Below are 13,261 nucleotides of genomic sequence, written 5' to 3' on the forward strand. Positions count from 1 at the left end.
ATGGGCAATGTATTGAAATGAAGCATGAGGTAGATAATGTTTTTGGGTTTTTTTACCTCCTCATCAGTTGGGTATCATCCTTCAGCCCGGGTTTTGCTCTAGAGCCCTTCATTGTTTGAAAATCCCAGAATCAGTTTAGGGCTGCAAAGATGATTGTTACCCCCTCAGTGGGGTACAGAGCAGCTGATTCATGCACGTGCCAAAGGTGACTGTCACACTCTATCACACCACTGCTGAAACCATTTTACTGGCTTTCTGTCATGCAACAAATTTATTTTAAAGTGTGTGGGCCTTATACTGCTTGGAATGGCTTTACTTGTACTTTAAAAATACAGTATAAACCAAATTTAGAGACATATTTCTTGCTTCTTTTAGTTCTCTGCATCTGTTTTTTGTTTGTTTGGGTTTTTTTTTTGCTTCTGATTGTCCAATTGGTTGCAGTAATTCAATGCAGAGGAAGATGTTTCTTTGATTTTCAAGAACACCAACTCCTTAACCTTTATGAAATTAAGTAGAATGAATCACTCGTGACTTTTATATCTTTCCTGAACACAAGCATTTGTTAGATGCTGGCTGCCCAGGGCAGTGCTTCGCCTCAGTTTAACTTAGTTGTAAATGTTTGTAAACTCACACATAATGTCTCTGCACAATGGAGGCTCTGTGCACACGTGGATTTATTGGGAGGGACACTAAACATATTTCAGCTTGAGGAAAGGAAGATGAGGTACTTACCTGTTTTATTGTCCTATACAGTAGGTATTGGCATCTCATATTTTGTGAACATAAATGCCAGCTTGACTCAAGAGATCTATGGATCAAGTGTTGTTTGTAATCTGTTCTTGATGCTTCAAATTGTGTTTAAGTTTCATCTTGGCAGCAAGGCCTTTTACCATCTTCCTGTTACTCTGCTGCACCAAGAGATGCCAAATTATTTTTTTTTTTTTTTTTTTTTTTAGCACAGGATGAGCACACAACAGCCACATATAAGTAAAGGAGAGTAGGATGTCAAGGTTGCATCTGGCAACTGCTCATTTTTAAAGGACAGATGTCTGTTCTAGATTATTTTGTGAGTTTATCCTGGTTTCAGTAGCGTGAGGGAGCAAGTCCCTGTCCCAAACCCACCCCCTGCAGCCCAGGAAAGGAGAGAGGGTACCTTGTCCATCACTGCCATCCCTCCCCTGAATCCAGATTAGGATCCATCCTCACTGGGCTTGGCTATGAGCTTCCCTTTGAGCAGGACAAGTCCCAGAGCACTTTGCCCTGCCCTTTTCCTTCCCCAGGACAGGCAAAGAGCTCTGAAGCAGCTTACTGCATCCAGCTATGGCAAGAAACATGCCTGAGCATGACAGCTGCCTGGAGGCATCCAACACCTGTGTGTGTGTCTTAACAAGTTGAGGTTTGTATCTGGTTTTGGTTTACTTCCACACTCTTTTCCATGGCTCTTGTTTCTTTGCCCAGAGCTGCTTCCCTCTGTGGCAGGGGGCTGCTGATGCCCACCACCGAGGGTGACAGGACCATCAGCAAACTCAGTGTTATTAACACAGTGGGGGGGTTCCTGAGCACCAGAAAACAACAGGCTGTCACAGAGATACAACAGCACTTTTCACAGCTGGATCCAAATGCACAGACACAGCTACTGTGCTGTTCAAGACAACAAACAGCCCTCCTCTCTGAGCCAGCAGAAACACAGACGTGTGTGGATGGCAATACCTCCATCCATCCATCCATCCATCCATCCATCCATCCATCCATCCATCCCTGTCCATCAAGGCTCAGGTGCTAATTCTGCAAGGACAGAGCCAACAGCAAAGGACAGGCCATTGTCTTTGGACCCTCTACAGTTCTGATTCACATAGATAAGGATCAGGAGTTAATATGAATGCAGAGAAAGCCACAAGGCAGTGTTTACTGGGACATTAGGAGATTCAATGTCATTGATTTAATAAAGGCTGAGGGCATCACCATTCAAACTAGTGCAATGGTGTTTCACTCCGTGACATGTCGACTTGCCCTGGATGACAGGAGCAAGTTTTCTGTGATCATTGCAGCTGACAGATTTCATGATTCTCCATTCTGTTCAGGAGCTACAGAAGAAAAAAACTACTGAAGCAGAGGAGTGTGAAACCTGAAAATTGAACAACCTCCTTCTTGGAAGACAAGGATAACTTATTAAGAAGGTTTTCAGCCTTGATCTCACACACATCTGTGTAGAATTCACTCTCTCTAGATGAGGTAAAGCTGTGGAAATGCCTCTGTAGCCACCAGAGATCAAATTAGTCCCTCTTGCATCAGGGCTGCCATCACTCAGCTGAGTGTTGGTACACAAATCTTGCCTCTTTTACTTGGCTCAGTGAGTGGGGAGGGTGGGAAACCATTCCCTGCAGGAAGCAAACGGAGAGAGATGAGGGATGGGGAATGCCACCGAAATTTCAGACAGGGTGCTGGGAGCTCATACTGATGGCTGCTTTCTATGGCTGTTGCCGAACAAATTTTGTGGCTCCATCCTGCCATGTCCTCATATGATGAAGTTCCCTCAAAGAATAACTAGCTCACTTTAATCATGTCTGCTCGGAGATTTATGGCTTGATGCTTATTCACCGGTGGAGCTTCTCGATGTGAAATGTCAGCAAGCCTGTTATAAATCGCTCCTGGCATTCCTACTCTATCTTTTATTTGGCCAGGAGTATTTCTACCTGAAAGTGATAAATTCCTGCTATAACTGCTTTATGTGCTTCAGTAATTACACTGTACGGGAAAGGCTGTGTCTAGGTAGATACCACCTCAAAAACATGAACCTGTAAAAGGTGGGAGATTGGGCTGAGGGAAAAAAACCAAACCCACCACCCCTGAAGCCCCGAGTAACAGCAGTTGGTGAAGTACGTCCCTTAGACTGAAGCTAGTGAACGGGTGGAAGACAGGGAAGACAATTCAATTTTTTAAGTCGGAACAAAAAGACACAGACAGGCGCAGGCGGGAGGGCTTGAGGTGGGGAAGCCCTGAGCACCAGGGCGCTGTGCCCGCCCGCCTGTTTCAGGCACTGTTTGGCCAGGGGACATTTTTGCTGTGTTGGGCATGATTGATGCACACAAATGGATACAGACACCTCGGGTCTGGCTGTTTGGCCGCCCTGGACGCTACTAAGGCTTCTTCAACCCCGAGGATGCGGCGCTGCCCCGCACACACTCCCCACGGCTGCCCCAGAGCCCTTCCTGCTCGAACCCTCCCCGGGCCCCGCCCCGCAGCCGAGGGCGCTGAGCGCGGGTCCTGTGTCCGCGCATGCGCTCTGCCTGGCGCGCAACCTCAGCGCCTGCGCAGCGGTCTCGGGCGGGCGATTTGTAGCGGCGGCGGCGGCAGCCATGGCTGTGCGAGGAGTGTTGCGCGGGCGCTCGGGTAACCGGCCGGTCCCGGGCGGCGAGCCCTTCGCTGCCGCCTCCATGGCACCGCCCGGCTCCCCCTGGGCCCACACCCGCTCCGCGCTGGAGCGGCTGGAGAAGGCGCTGAGCTGCTCCCGCTGGTAACGGGTCCCCCCCTTTCCTTCCCTGCGGCCGTTCCAGTCGAGCGCAGCCGCCGCCGTCTCTCTGCACTTAAGGCCTCGCGTGTTAAAACTACCGCGTTTTCTTCTTCTCTTGCCCGCAGCGCCGGCGTCCTGCGGCAGCCCGTGTCCCTGGGGCAGTGCGAGCACGTCTTCTGCCTGTAAGTAGCCCGGTGTCCCGCAGCTTGGCTACTCCTGCGCTCCCCAGGCCCTTGCCTCTTCTGAGGGCGCCCCGAGGCTCCCCCTTTCCCCTCTCTCGCCCTCACACACGGCTGTGCTGCCGTGCTTAGGAGAAAGGGCTGCTACCTTGGGGAGGTGGGTGGTTTCTGGCCGGGGAGAGGAAAGGGAGCTGCCGTCCCAGAGTGGGGTGCAGGTGATTGCTCTGGGGTGTGTGTCCGGCTTGCTAGAGCGAAGGGCTGGCTGTGTGAAGGCTGCTTCAGGCGTCAGGGGGTTGGCAAGGTGCAAAGGGAAGCCTGAGTCTGATGGGAGAGGTGCCCACTTGTAGTGGGGGGGGACAACACAACAGGTTCCAGTTCTGACTGCCCTTTCTAACACCCTCTCTTCAAAACAAGCAAAAAGCAGCTTAGAAGGATCCTTCCGGTTTTCAAGGGGGCTTTTTTTGCTCTGCTTGAGAGGGTTGGGTACTGCTTGTCATACTTTTGACTTCTGCTATGTTTGTGGCTCTGGTCCTTCGGATCTGCTGCTGTAACTGTGCCTGTATTCATGTCCGTCCAAACATGTTGGGGTAGCATGAGTACCTCTACTTTGCCAAATAAGCCGAGTGTTTAAAAAAAAAAAACAAACCGAAAATCCTGCTAATGAGGCAGGTCTCCAGAGGTGGTAGTTACTTGTCTATCTTAGGGACAACTCATTGCATTGTCGATAGAGACAGAGTCTGAAAACTTCCTGTCCCAGAGCCTCATCTGGTGAAGGCAGTGTAACCTTCTGGCTGTCCTGTAAGCCACTGCTCTTCATGGCATGCAAATACCAACACAAGGAATTAAAAGCACTGTTATATGTTTTAAACCGATTTGCTGCATAGTACAGATATGAGCAGTCTATTAAAATCCTATACTTGTTACTGTGGAGAGCATAGGCACTTTCTAGCCTCTGCTTGTAAACTAGTCTAGATATTCAACTTTACTTCTTTTATTACTGTAGTTACTATGTCAACAAAAGCAGAGGGAAACCCTCCCATGCTTGTGGCTGTGTATTTACTCTGTCTTCAGTTTTACCTTTCTAATGAGACCTTAAAGTGTTGAAGGCCTGAAAATTAAAATACTAGCAAAGGGTTTTACTTCTTTTTAAAGTGTAACTGCTTAAGGCACAGTTGCCCTCATCATCTCTTCCCACCATTATGGATGTATTAAAAGATGTACAAATGATTTCTTCCTATTCAGACATGTGGTTTCTTTCCCGGCTTTGGCCATTAATTGCTGTAGAAGATTCTGCCACTTGAAGCAATTTTTTTGTTACTTGTTTTATTTGTACTACCTGTCCACAGAGTACTTGGTAAAATAGCCCCCAGGAGCCTCTACAAGTTATTTATCAATATGGTTGTATGTATAGTATGATTTTTTTTTAATCAGGTGTACTGTGGATTCTTGAAGGTACCACAAGTGTGGCTTAATAAGCATAATTGCTTAGTTGTCAGGCATCTAAAGCCTTGTGGTTTTCTTTTGGTTAACCCCAGTGTATTCTAGGTGGTAGACTTAAAACACACAGTTTGTTGAACTATTTTTTTAAGAAAAACTTTCAAGAGATCAGAAGCTAATGTGGTTTGCATTGATCAGACTGGAAAGAATAGCCAATAGGAGTCTTAAGCATTCATTAGCACTTATTTCTTACTTCAGAAAGAGTTTAGCTATTAACTAAACTATTGTTATACCTGGTCTTCTCTCCTTTCTGTGCCTTAGCTTTTAGTAATCATTTTAATGTGTTTGGTGACTTGGATAATGGCAAAGGTATGGGGTTTTTTTATTTTGGTTTGGGTTTTTTGTTTGGTTTTGTATTTTTGTTTTTTGTTTGTTTTTAATCTGAGGAAATTTAGATTAAATTGTTTTGCAAGCCAATTTGGTAGATCATGGATTGAATTTTCAGTATTCTGAAATTAACTGCTTCATGTATGAAGATTGACATTTATTAATGTGACTGGAAAGGAAAGGGATGAATGTTGGAGCTGGCTTCTGGTAAATGAAGTGAAATGTGAAACTAGTGAAATGCAAAAATCAGGTCACACATAATGTGACTGGTTCCCCCTCAGCATGGGTTTTATTATGGGCAGGGATATTTATTAAGATCAATTTCTGCAGTTTTGTCCAAGTAACTCTACCAAGCTAGTTACAGTTAATAGACAATGATCGTAAAGACCCAACAGCTAGAAGTAATTAGGAAATGTCATGGTATAAAAGTCATACTGCATTTCCTTTGCATTTCCTTTAATAGACATGGGAGACCTGAGGCCAGCTTGCATTGAGATCCAGACTTGGTTGTTTTTTGTCTTTGTTTCAAGTGATTTGTCAATGTCAACGAGTGTGTTGGAGCCAAGAATTCAATCTCCCAGTCATAGAAGTGTCTCAAGCATGAAGTCCTTCACCTGCTCAGAGCTGCCTGTTTAAGGCACAGAACACACCTAGGAGCAATATTTGCATACCAGATTTCCTGTCTTGGAATTAATTGCAGGCATAATACTTGTGTGGTGTTTGAAAGAGGGGTGCCAGAGCAGAGAATACATCTGAAAACAAGTCTCCTCTTAAGGAAAATGGTGGTAGTTATATTTCTGTTTTTGTTAGGTGATATGCTAGTAGTTTCAGGATATGACTGTCAGCTTTCAAGCTGACTATAGAGTTTAGAGTCTAGAAATGTAGATTTTTTTTTTTAATCTTCCTTTCCAGGTAGCAGTGCCTCGATATTACTTGTGTTCTTTTTGTCTGGATGTTTAATGTGAGCTGCTCACATTTCATTTTGTACCTTTGGCTAAAATTACACATGCTCTGTGGTGGCAAGGTAGCAGACTTTTGAAATTGTCTTGTGTGTGAAAATGTATGTTTAACAGATTTCTTCAAATTCAGAAGTAACAACAGATCTTTAATGTTGCAGTTCAGATGACAAATCATAAGGACCTCTCACTGGCCTAATCAAATGCATTAAAGATTTTAGGCTTATATGGGAGAGCAGAATTACTAAGAAGCTGCAAGTGTTAAATGACTGTTACTATGTAAATGTGTTCCCTCACCTTGATCATTTGTTGACATAAATGCTCTGAAAGAGGAAGGTGATGGAATACTCTGAACACCTGCAGATGGTCATGGAAATTTTTATAGAAAAGTTCTCAGGCAGGTGAAACTTCACAGTCTCAAGATTTTAACAGGGAAAAATCAGAATTGATAGTTTACTTTCTGTCACTTTTTTAAAATAGAAGGCTGCAGAAGAATAGCTGAATAGAAAAATGTTGAGTTTTAATGGCTGGAGCCCAATTGTTTTCTGGAGACAAGCAGCATCATGATTTTAGCATACCTTGAAACTGGGTTAGGTTGTGAGTCTGGGAGTCACAAAATACCACTTCTTGTGTGATACTGTCCTGACAGGGCTCTGGACTTGGCTTTGTTAATGATGGATTGTCCCTTGTCATATATCCACTCCCTCATTTGCAATTTGACTTGTGGGCTTTACCACAGGGGTTTGACAGTGTTAAAATAACATGTTCTTGCTGAGCATTTGTCTGTGAAGAGCTTGATAGGGAGTACACTAGATAACTTAGGTTTTTTACATTTAACTTGCAGATCTTGTGTGGGTGACTGTGTTGGTACAGAATGCCCAGTGTGCCACATGCCAGCTTGGGTGCAGGATGCCCAGGTGAACCGGCAACTGGAGAACATGATTCAGCTTTGCAGCAAACTGAGGCATCTGCTGGGTGTGGACACCTCAGGTAAGAGCAAACCTGGCTTTCTGGCAGCCCTTGAATCCAGAGTGCTCCGTTTCCATCAGCAGTGCTGCCCTGTTTGGGATTCTGGAAGGCTGTTCCAAATCATGTTTAGAAAATCTGATTTGAAGTGAGCTGTGTGTATAGATTGCTTGTTCTTTGCATCTGTTTTCCTAAGAAATCTGCATGACTGGGTTAGTCCATAACTCATTAGAATCTGTCATCCAAAATTAGACAAAAGTGGGATAGATTCCCAAGTCTGCCACATGGCAGTTAGTTGCACAAACCAGGGGCTCAAGTTGTCATATCTTGTACTCTTTGGGGAGATCAAATGTGTAGTGTTGTTCAGTGTAGGCATTTCATAAGGGACTCCCTAGTAAATGATTACTGCATATATCCTCAAGGCTTGCAGTCCCATTTTTTCAGTTTAGGAGATTTTTTGTCCCAGTAATTTTCAGTTTAGGTTTTTTGCATATGGAAAAAATTGTATCCTCTCCTAAAAGGGGAGGAAGGCAAGTCTTAACTCATTTATTTTGTGGTCCCTAGTAATTGGCTAGCCTGCTACAGTGGAATTTTGTCATTACTGACTGCTGGAAAATTGCAGAGATCATACTCTGGGAATTATCTCTTTATCAAATTTTAGGCTGATTGTCAAAGTAGGAAAAAATGAAATAAATGTAAGTGTGTCTCTTCTGTGGACTCAGAGAGAGGAGCTCTTTATGTAACACTAAGTTTTAGGAAACATTAATTTAGCTGTCAGATACTGAAAAGATATTTTTTCCTTCATTGTTGCTCCCTAATATATTTATCTAAATTAAAGATTGTTCTTCTGAAATCTAATCCCATCAGCACCTTCAAGTTCACTTATGAGGCAGCTCTTAATTATTTTCATCAAAATGCATTTAAGTGAGGAGGCTGGAAGCATATGTCCAACTGTAAAGTAATACATTTTATACAGAGACAGAATCCTGTGGTGATTAAATTTTCTGGAGCATAGAAAATATAAATGATGTCTTAAATAGGATTTCAGGGAAACATTTTAAGTGAAGGCTTTTAAAAACAGAATGGAATCTGTGACAGGAGCTATTTGCAATGGTATAAATAAAGCATTTTAAATACAATATGATAGTAATATTGATACTGGTTAGACATCTTGGAGTACTCTTACAGATAAATTACCTCTTATAAATTGGTCTCATGTTTAATTGTGCTAGAAGTTGAATAATACATTTAATCCCATGGTTCTTTCAAAACAAAGTGGTGGTGTGCAGCCTCACTGAAGAACTAAATGAGGTTCTTTTTGTTATTCTTTGTCCTAACTTGTAAACAGATACAAAATTGAAGCTTAGAAGAGGTTTATTTGAAGCTAAAGTTCTGAACTCCTGTGGAAGATTACTTTCCATCACTTGCAGTCTTTGCAATGTATTAACAGCCTTGAATATTTCATACTGAGGTTAAGGGAAAAACCTCCTGAGCTGGTGCTATTTCACTGTGGTAAATGGTTTGCATACATAAGTAAATGAGCAGACCTCTAACAACAGCCAGTTATGCATAGTACTCAGGCAAATCACAAGATTCCATAACTTCTGAGATTCTATGAGCAAATCCTTTAGGATGTTTTTTTACTCATCACTGGAAAATGTCACCTCCCATAGGTATGTGTCTTGAACTTAATGTATGCAAAGTGAGGTATGTTTGAGTTTGGAAAATCAGAGCCTCTCTTGTTAAGGAGTTTTCTCATGTTCTTACAGCGCTGTGCCACGTTCCTGGCACCAATATTGTCTTTTCTTTTTTGTCAGAGGTAAAAAATTTGTGTTTTCTGCTCCAGTAAAGGAAATAAAAAAAATCAATCTTTCTGTGGAGGAAAGAAAGAGAAGCAGTTGAAAAAGGATCATTCCAGATATTTACTTTGTCTTTTACGTATTTATTTTGTATGCCTTACTTTGAGACAAATGTGGCTTGTCTCAAGGCTTCTGTTTGAGATCCTCTTGACAGGTTACCAGTGCAAATGCATCATATTACACATGTTTAGATCTATGACAGACCTAGTGAATTCAGTAAGTTTTGTGTGTTAAAATCACACAGAACTACTGTGCTTGAAAAGGATATGGTTAAGCTCACATTTTTAATATCTCAAGTAGTGAAATTCCACCTCTCCCAGATTCCCCTGTGGAATTAAGTCAGGAAAGACTGCACAAAACAGCTAATGCTTCCCTTTTAAATTAAAGGGAACCACAGCAGATTCCTCTACAGAGTAGTACTGGGGTGCCTGAAGGGAAATTGGAAAACAAACCTCCAACTGGCTAGAAGATGGAAGCTATGGGTAGTAAATGTTGAGTCACAAAATTAATTCACTTGTTACATGTGTTATATCCCTGGGCTGTGGCAAGGTGAGGAGACCTGCCTGACATTTTCACTCTTTGCTGTTGTACCTTTAGAGGATAATGGGAAGCTTTCTGCTTGGCAAGCTTCACAGGTGGGCTGCCTGCACCTTGTGCTTTAGCTCTAATATTGCAGAGGCCAAGACATCCTCAGAACTGAGTTGATGGGGTGGAAGGCTTCCTAGGTGGGTAATTGGCAAGAACCTGGTGAATCATGGGCATAGTGTATATGTAGGATATTGAGGATGAACAAGGTTGATTTCCAGTAGTAATTTTGAAAGTGAGTTTCTAAATACTTCAGATTTTTCTGTGTGATGTTGTTTAAAAAGCAGATTGTTGTAATTTTTCAGAACTGTTTATAGATGTTATCTTATTCTTTGTAACATAATCTGTTTTTCTCTGACACAATCAAACACTGTCTTCTTCCACTCTTATATAAAGTTAGACCTTGCAGGTGTTGCTCAAAACTTGCTAAGATGTTGATGGACAGTAGGAAAGTTTAAGTTTTGATTAGTCTTTATAGTATCATAATTGAGTTTCACATTTACTGATGTGGAGAGAAAGATGTTGAACTACTGTTGTAACATTACATTGCATTCCATGTATGCTGTGATACTTCATAATAGCTAAAGATGAGCTTTTGAATAGCTGGAATTTCTCCCTTTGTCCCCTCTGTGTTGAATACTTAGCTTGCAAAATAATCATTCTTCAGTGAAGGCACTAATGTTGCACAGATGGTACCAAAGCACTTCCCTTTGATTTTTAATAAGGGACTAGTTTGTCAAGGAGGTTTCTCAACTTCTGTTCTGAAACTCATAATAGAGAATAATTTGAAAAGGCACACAATGTGCATCATTATATTCCTTTGATGCAGATTAATGACAGCTAAACCACATTTTCTAATTGCTTCTTTTTTTCCTGCCCTAGCCTGTTATTGCAGTACAGCAGAACTTGGAGATATAACTTTCTAGGTCGCAAAGCATTGCTCATCTTCAATTTTTGTCTGCTCAGCCTTTTTAGGACTTAAGAAATTTAATTCTATTAAATATCAACTTTAAGAAACATGTGCTTATTATGTGCAAACAAGTATAATTCAGAAGGAATTTGGTTAATATATTGTGAATATGAATTATATTTAATAATGTAATGGAGAGTAAATTTACTGCATTTATTATATTACTGTTATGGGTAGGCTTTATGCTATTGCAGATGCTTAAAATCTGGAATTAGTAGGGCATGCTTTACATGCAGTGAAAAGTACATCTAAAATTTTTGTGAGTCCTTATGGGTTAAATAGACAATTAAATCTTAGTTATATACATATATAGTCATTTTTTCATTCCTGTTGAGACACAAGCACTGGGTTCCAACTTGGAGACAGCAAACAGTTCCTTTGGATTGATTTTTCTGTGAGCAATTTTTTTCTGGAAGTATTTTAACTGAGTACAGTTAGCTACCTGATAGTCCCCTCTTTATATAAATTTAATGTTTGCATGTTAAACCATAAGTTTCTTAACACAGTGTTTCATCTCTTCTCACAGCTCAGGGTCCACCAAAGGGTTAGATTTTTCAGGGAGGGTAGACTGGTCATTTGTCCTTACTACTTCTGCTCCCAGTCTTGTGCATTTTGGAAATGGAAGGGGGCAACAGTTCAAGAATAATGTTCCTTTGCAGATGCTAAGTAGAACTGTTCAGGTAAAGTTGATGTCAGCTACAGAATATTCTGCAAGCTGAAAGATGGGAGTTATTGCAGAGTAACTGAGACACAGCAAACACCCTGGCAGAAATTGCAGCTTCCCCTGTGGTCATTGGTGATTTCCTTGAGTGTGTACAAGGTAATGAATCTTAATACCATGTGCATTGCCTTTTTCAACATGTTCTGCAAGTGCTTCCCTGTTCTTGAACATGCAATATGTTCTTTTACACCTAAAGAAGTTGCTTATGGGGAAAAATAATCCTGGGAAATTATTTATTTGGTTTGTTTTCAGCAGCTTTTTAATGATCTGGCTAGTAAGTCCCTGCTGAGCAACCAGCAATGAACAGATCAGTTTAAGAATCCTTGTGGTTGATTTTTTTTCACAAGCTTCCTTGCTGCCAGAAGTGGTGTGTATATAGCTTTCAGTGTAAATACTTCTTTGTGTTATGGTGCCTCACATCCTACTTCTGAAGACAGTGCCTTTGATTGAATTTTTCACTTAGACTTCAGTGTTTCTGTGCTATACACATTAAAAAGAATTCTGGTTATCACAAAATTGTTGCACAAAATTACTTTTGCAAGCTGAATTTATTCTGGCTCTTTGCTTGGAGATGACTGATAGTTCTAGCAGGTAAATATTTTGGAAGGAAATATGCTAGTTGTGTAAACACTGAAGGCAAGACAAGTAAATAGTAACTGTGTTTCTTGTTTTGCATCTGTTTGCAATCAAGCTATTCCTTTTTTTAGATGTTATTGTCAGAATGAAATTAAACATGCTATTTTACTGAAGGCTAGCTAGTTAAGAGATTTCAGTCTTTATTTCAGTGCTTTTTTCCTTTTTTGCACCAAGCCCAGCCCTGCAGGAAAACCAAATGCAGTTCTGTACTATCTTCATCTACCTCTGTGATTGATTAGTTAGCCTCAATCTGTATTCTTTTAGAATCAGACAATTTTGTTCTGGTGCCTTATCTTCCTCTAGCTAAATCTTCTGATACCTTGGTGTATTTTAAGGGGTATGCAAGGTAATTAGAATCAAGACTGAGGGAACATTTAACCTTGCTCCACCATATATTTTTAAAGAAATGTTTGACATCATCAATGTTTGCTTCTTTGGAATTATTTAATACCAAAGGGTAGAGGATCAAGTGACAGGGTACAATTACTTAGAGATTTTTCTATATATTCCTCTGATTCATGTGCTGCATCTGTGGAATCAGTCAATTTGTCAAGGATGTTCAACATCAGCAGGGTTGTACTTATAAGACAGTTATTTTTGCTTGCTTGCGTTTATTGTTTGTGTTCATCTTCAGATACTGTAATATCTTTTCTAAAAATTATCTGTGCTCTTTTGTCTGTCCACAGACTACTTTGTTAAATGTATTTCCAAGGAAAATTCTGAGATAATCAGCCTCTTGCCTCTTATAATCTCATCAGAAATCTGTGCATGTGCTGTGTTGTGAACCCTGACTACTGAAAAGTTTCTCTATCAGGTGCTCACTTGCCTAGGGGATAGCTTTGGCTGCACTGGCTTCCCTTAACCTTCCAGTGCCAGGTATTTTAAGCCATTACATATCATAAGAAATATATTTCATAAGAAATCAAGGCAGTCATAAGTTGTATTTTGTAGCACTTCATCAGTTGTTACAGTTGTTATTATTCTGTTTTGATTGGGTTTTTTTCTTTGTGATCTTCTACTGAAAAGAACTGGTTTTCATCTTCCTTGTTGCACT

General features: G+C 41.2%; 1 protein-coding gene across 1 annotated transcript in view; it reads left to right on the plus strand.

Moving 5' to 3' along the window:
• The first annotated feature begins 3,409 nt into the window (after window positions 1-3,409).
• The window catches only part of BARD1 (BRCA1 associated RING domain 1), a 42,605-nt gene continuing 32,753 nt past the window's right edge, over window positions 3,410-13,261 (plus strand). The window contains exons 1-3 of the mRNA XM_030454387.1: window positions 3,410-3,514; window positions 3,637-3,693; window positions 7,315-7,460. Coding sequence (XP_030310247.1) covers window positions 3,435-3,514; window positions 3,637-3,693; window positions 7,315-7,460 — 283 coding nt within the window. The 5' untranslated portion in view covers window positions 3,410-3,434. The remainder of the gene's footprint in view (window positions 3,515-3,636; window positions 3,694-7,314; window positions 7,461-13,261) is intronic.

Source organism: Calypte anna, chromosome 7 (assembly GCF_003957555.1).
Source record: "Calypte anna isolate BGI_N300 chromosome 7, bCalAnn1_v1.p, whole genome shotgun sequence".
Lineage (NCBI taxonomy): Eukaryota > Metazoa > Chordata > Aves > Apodiformes > Trochilidae > Calypte > Calypte anna.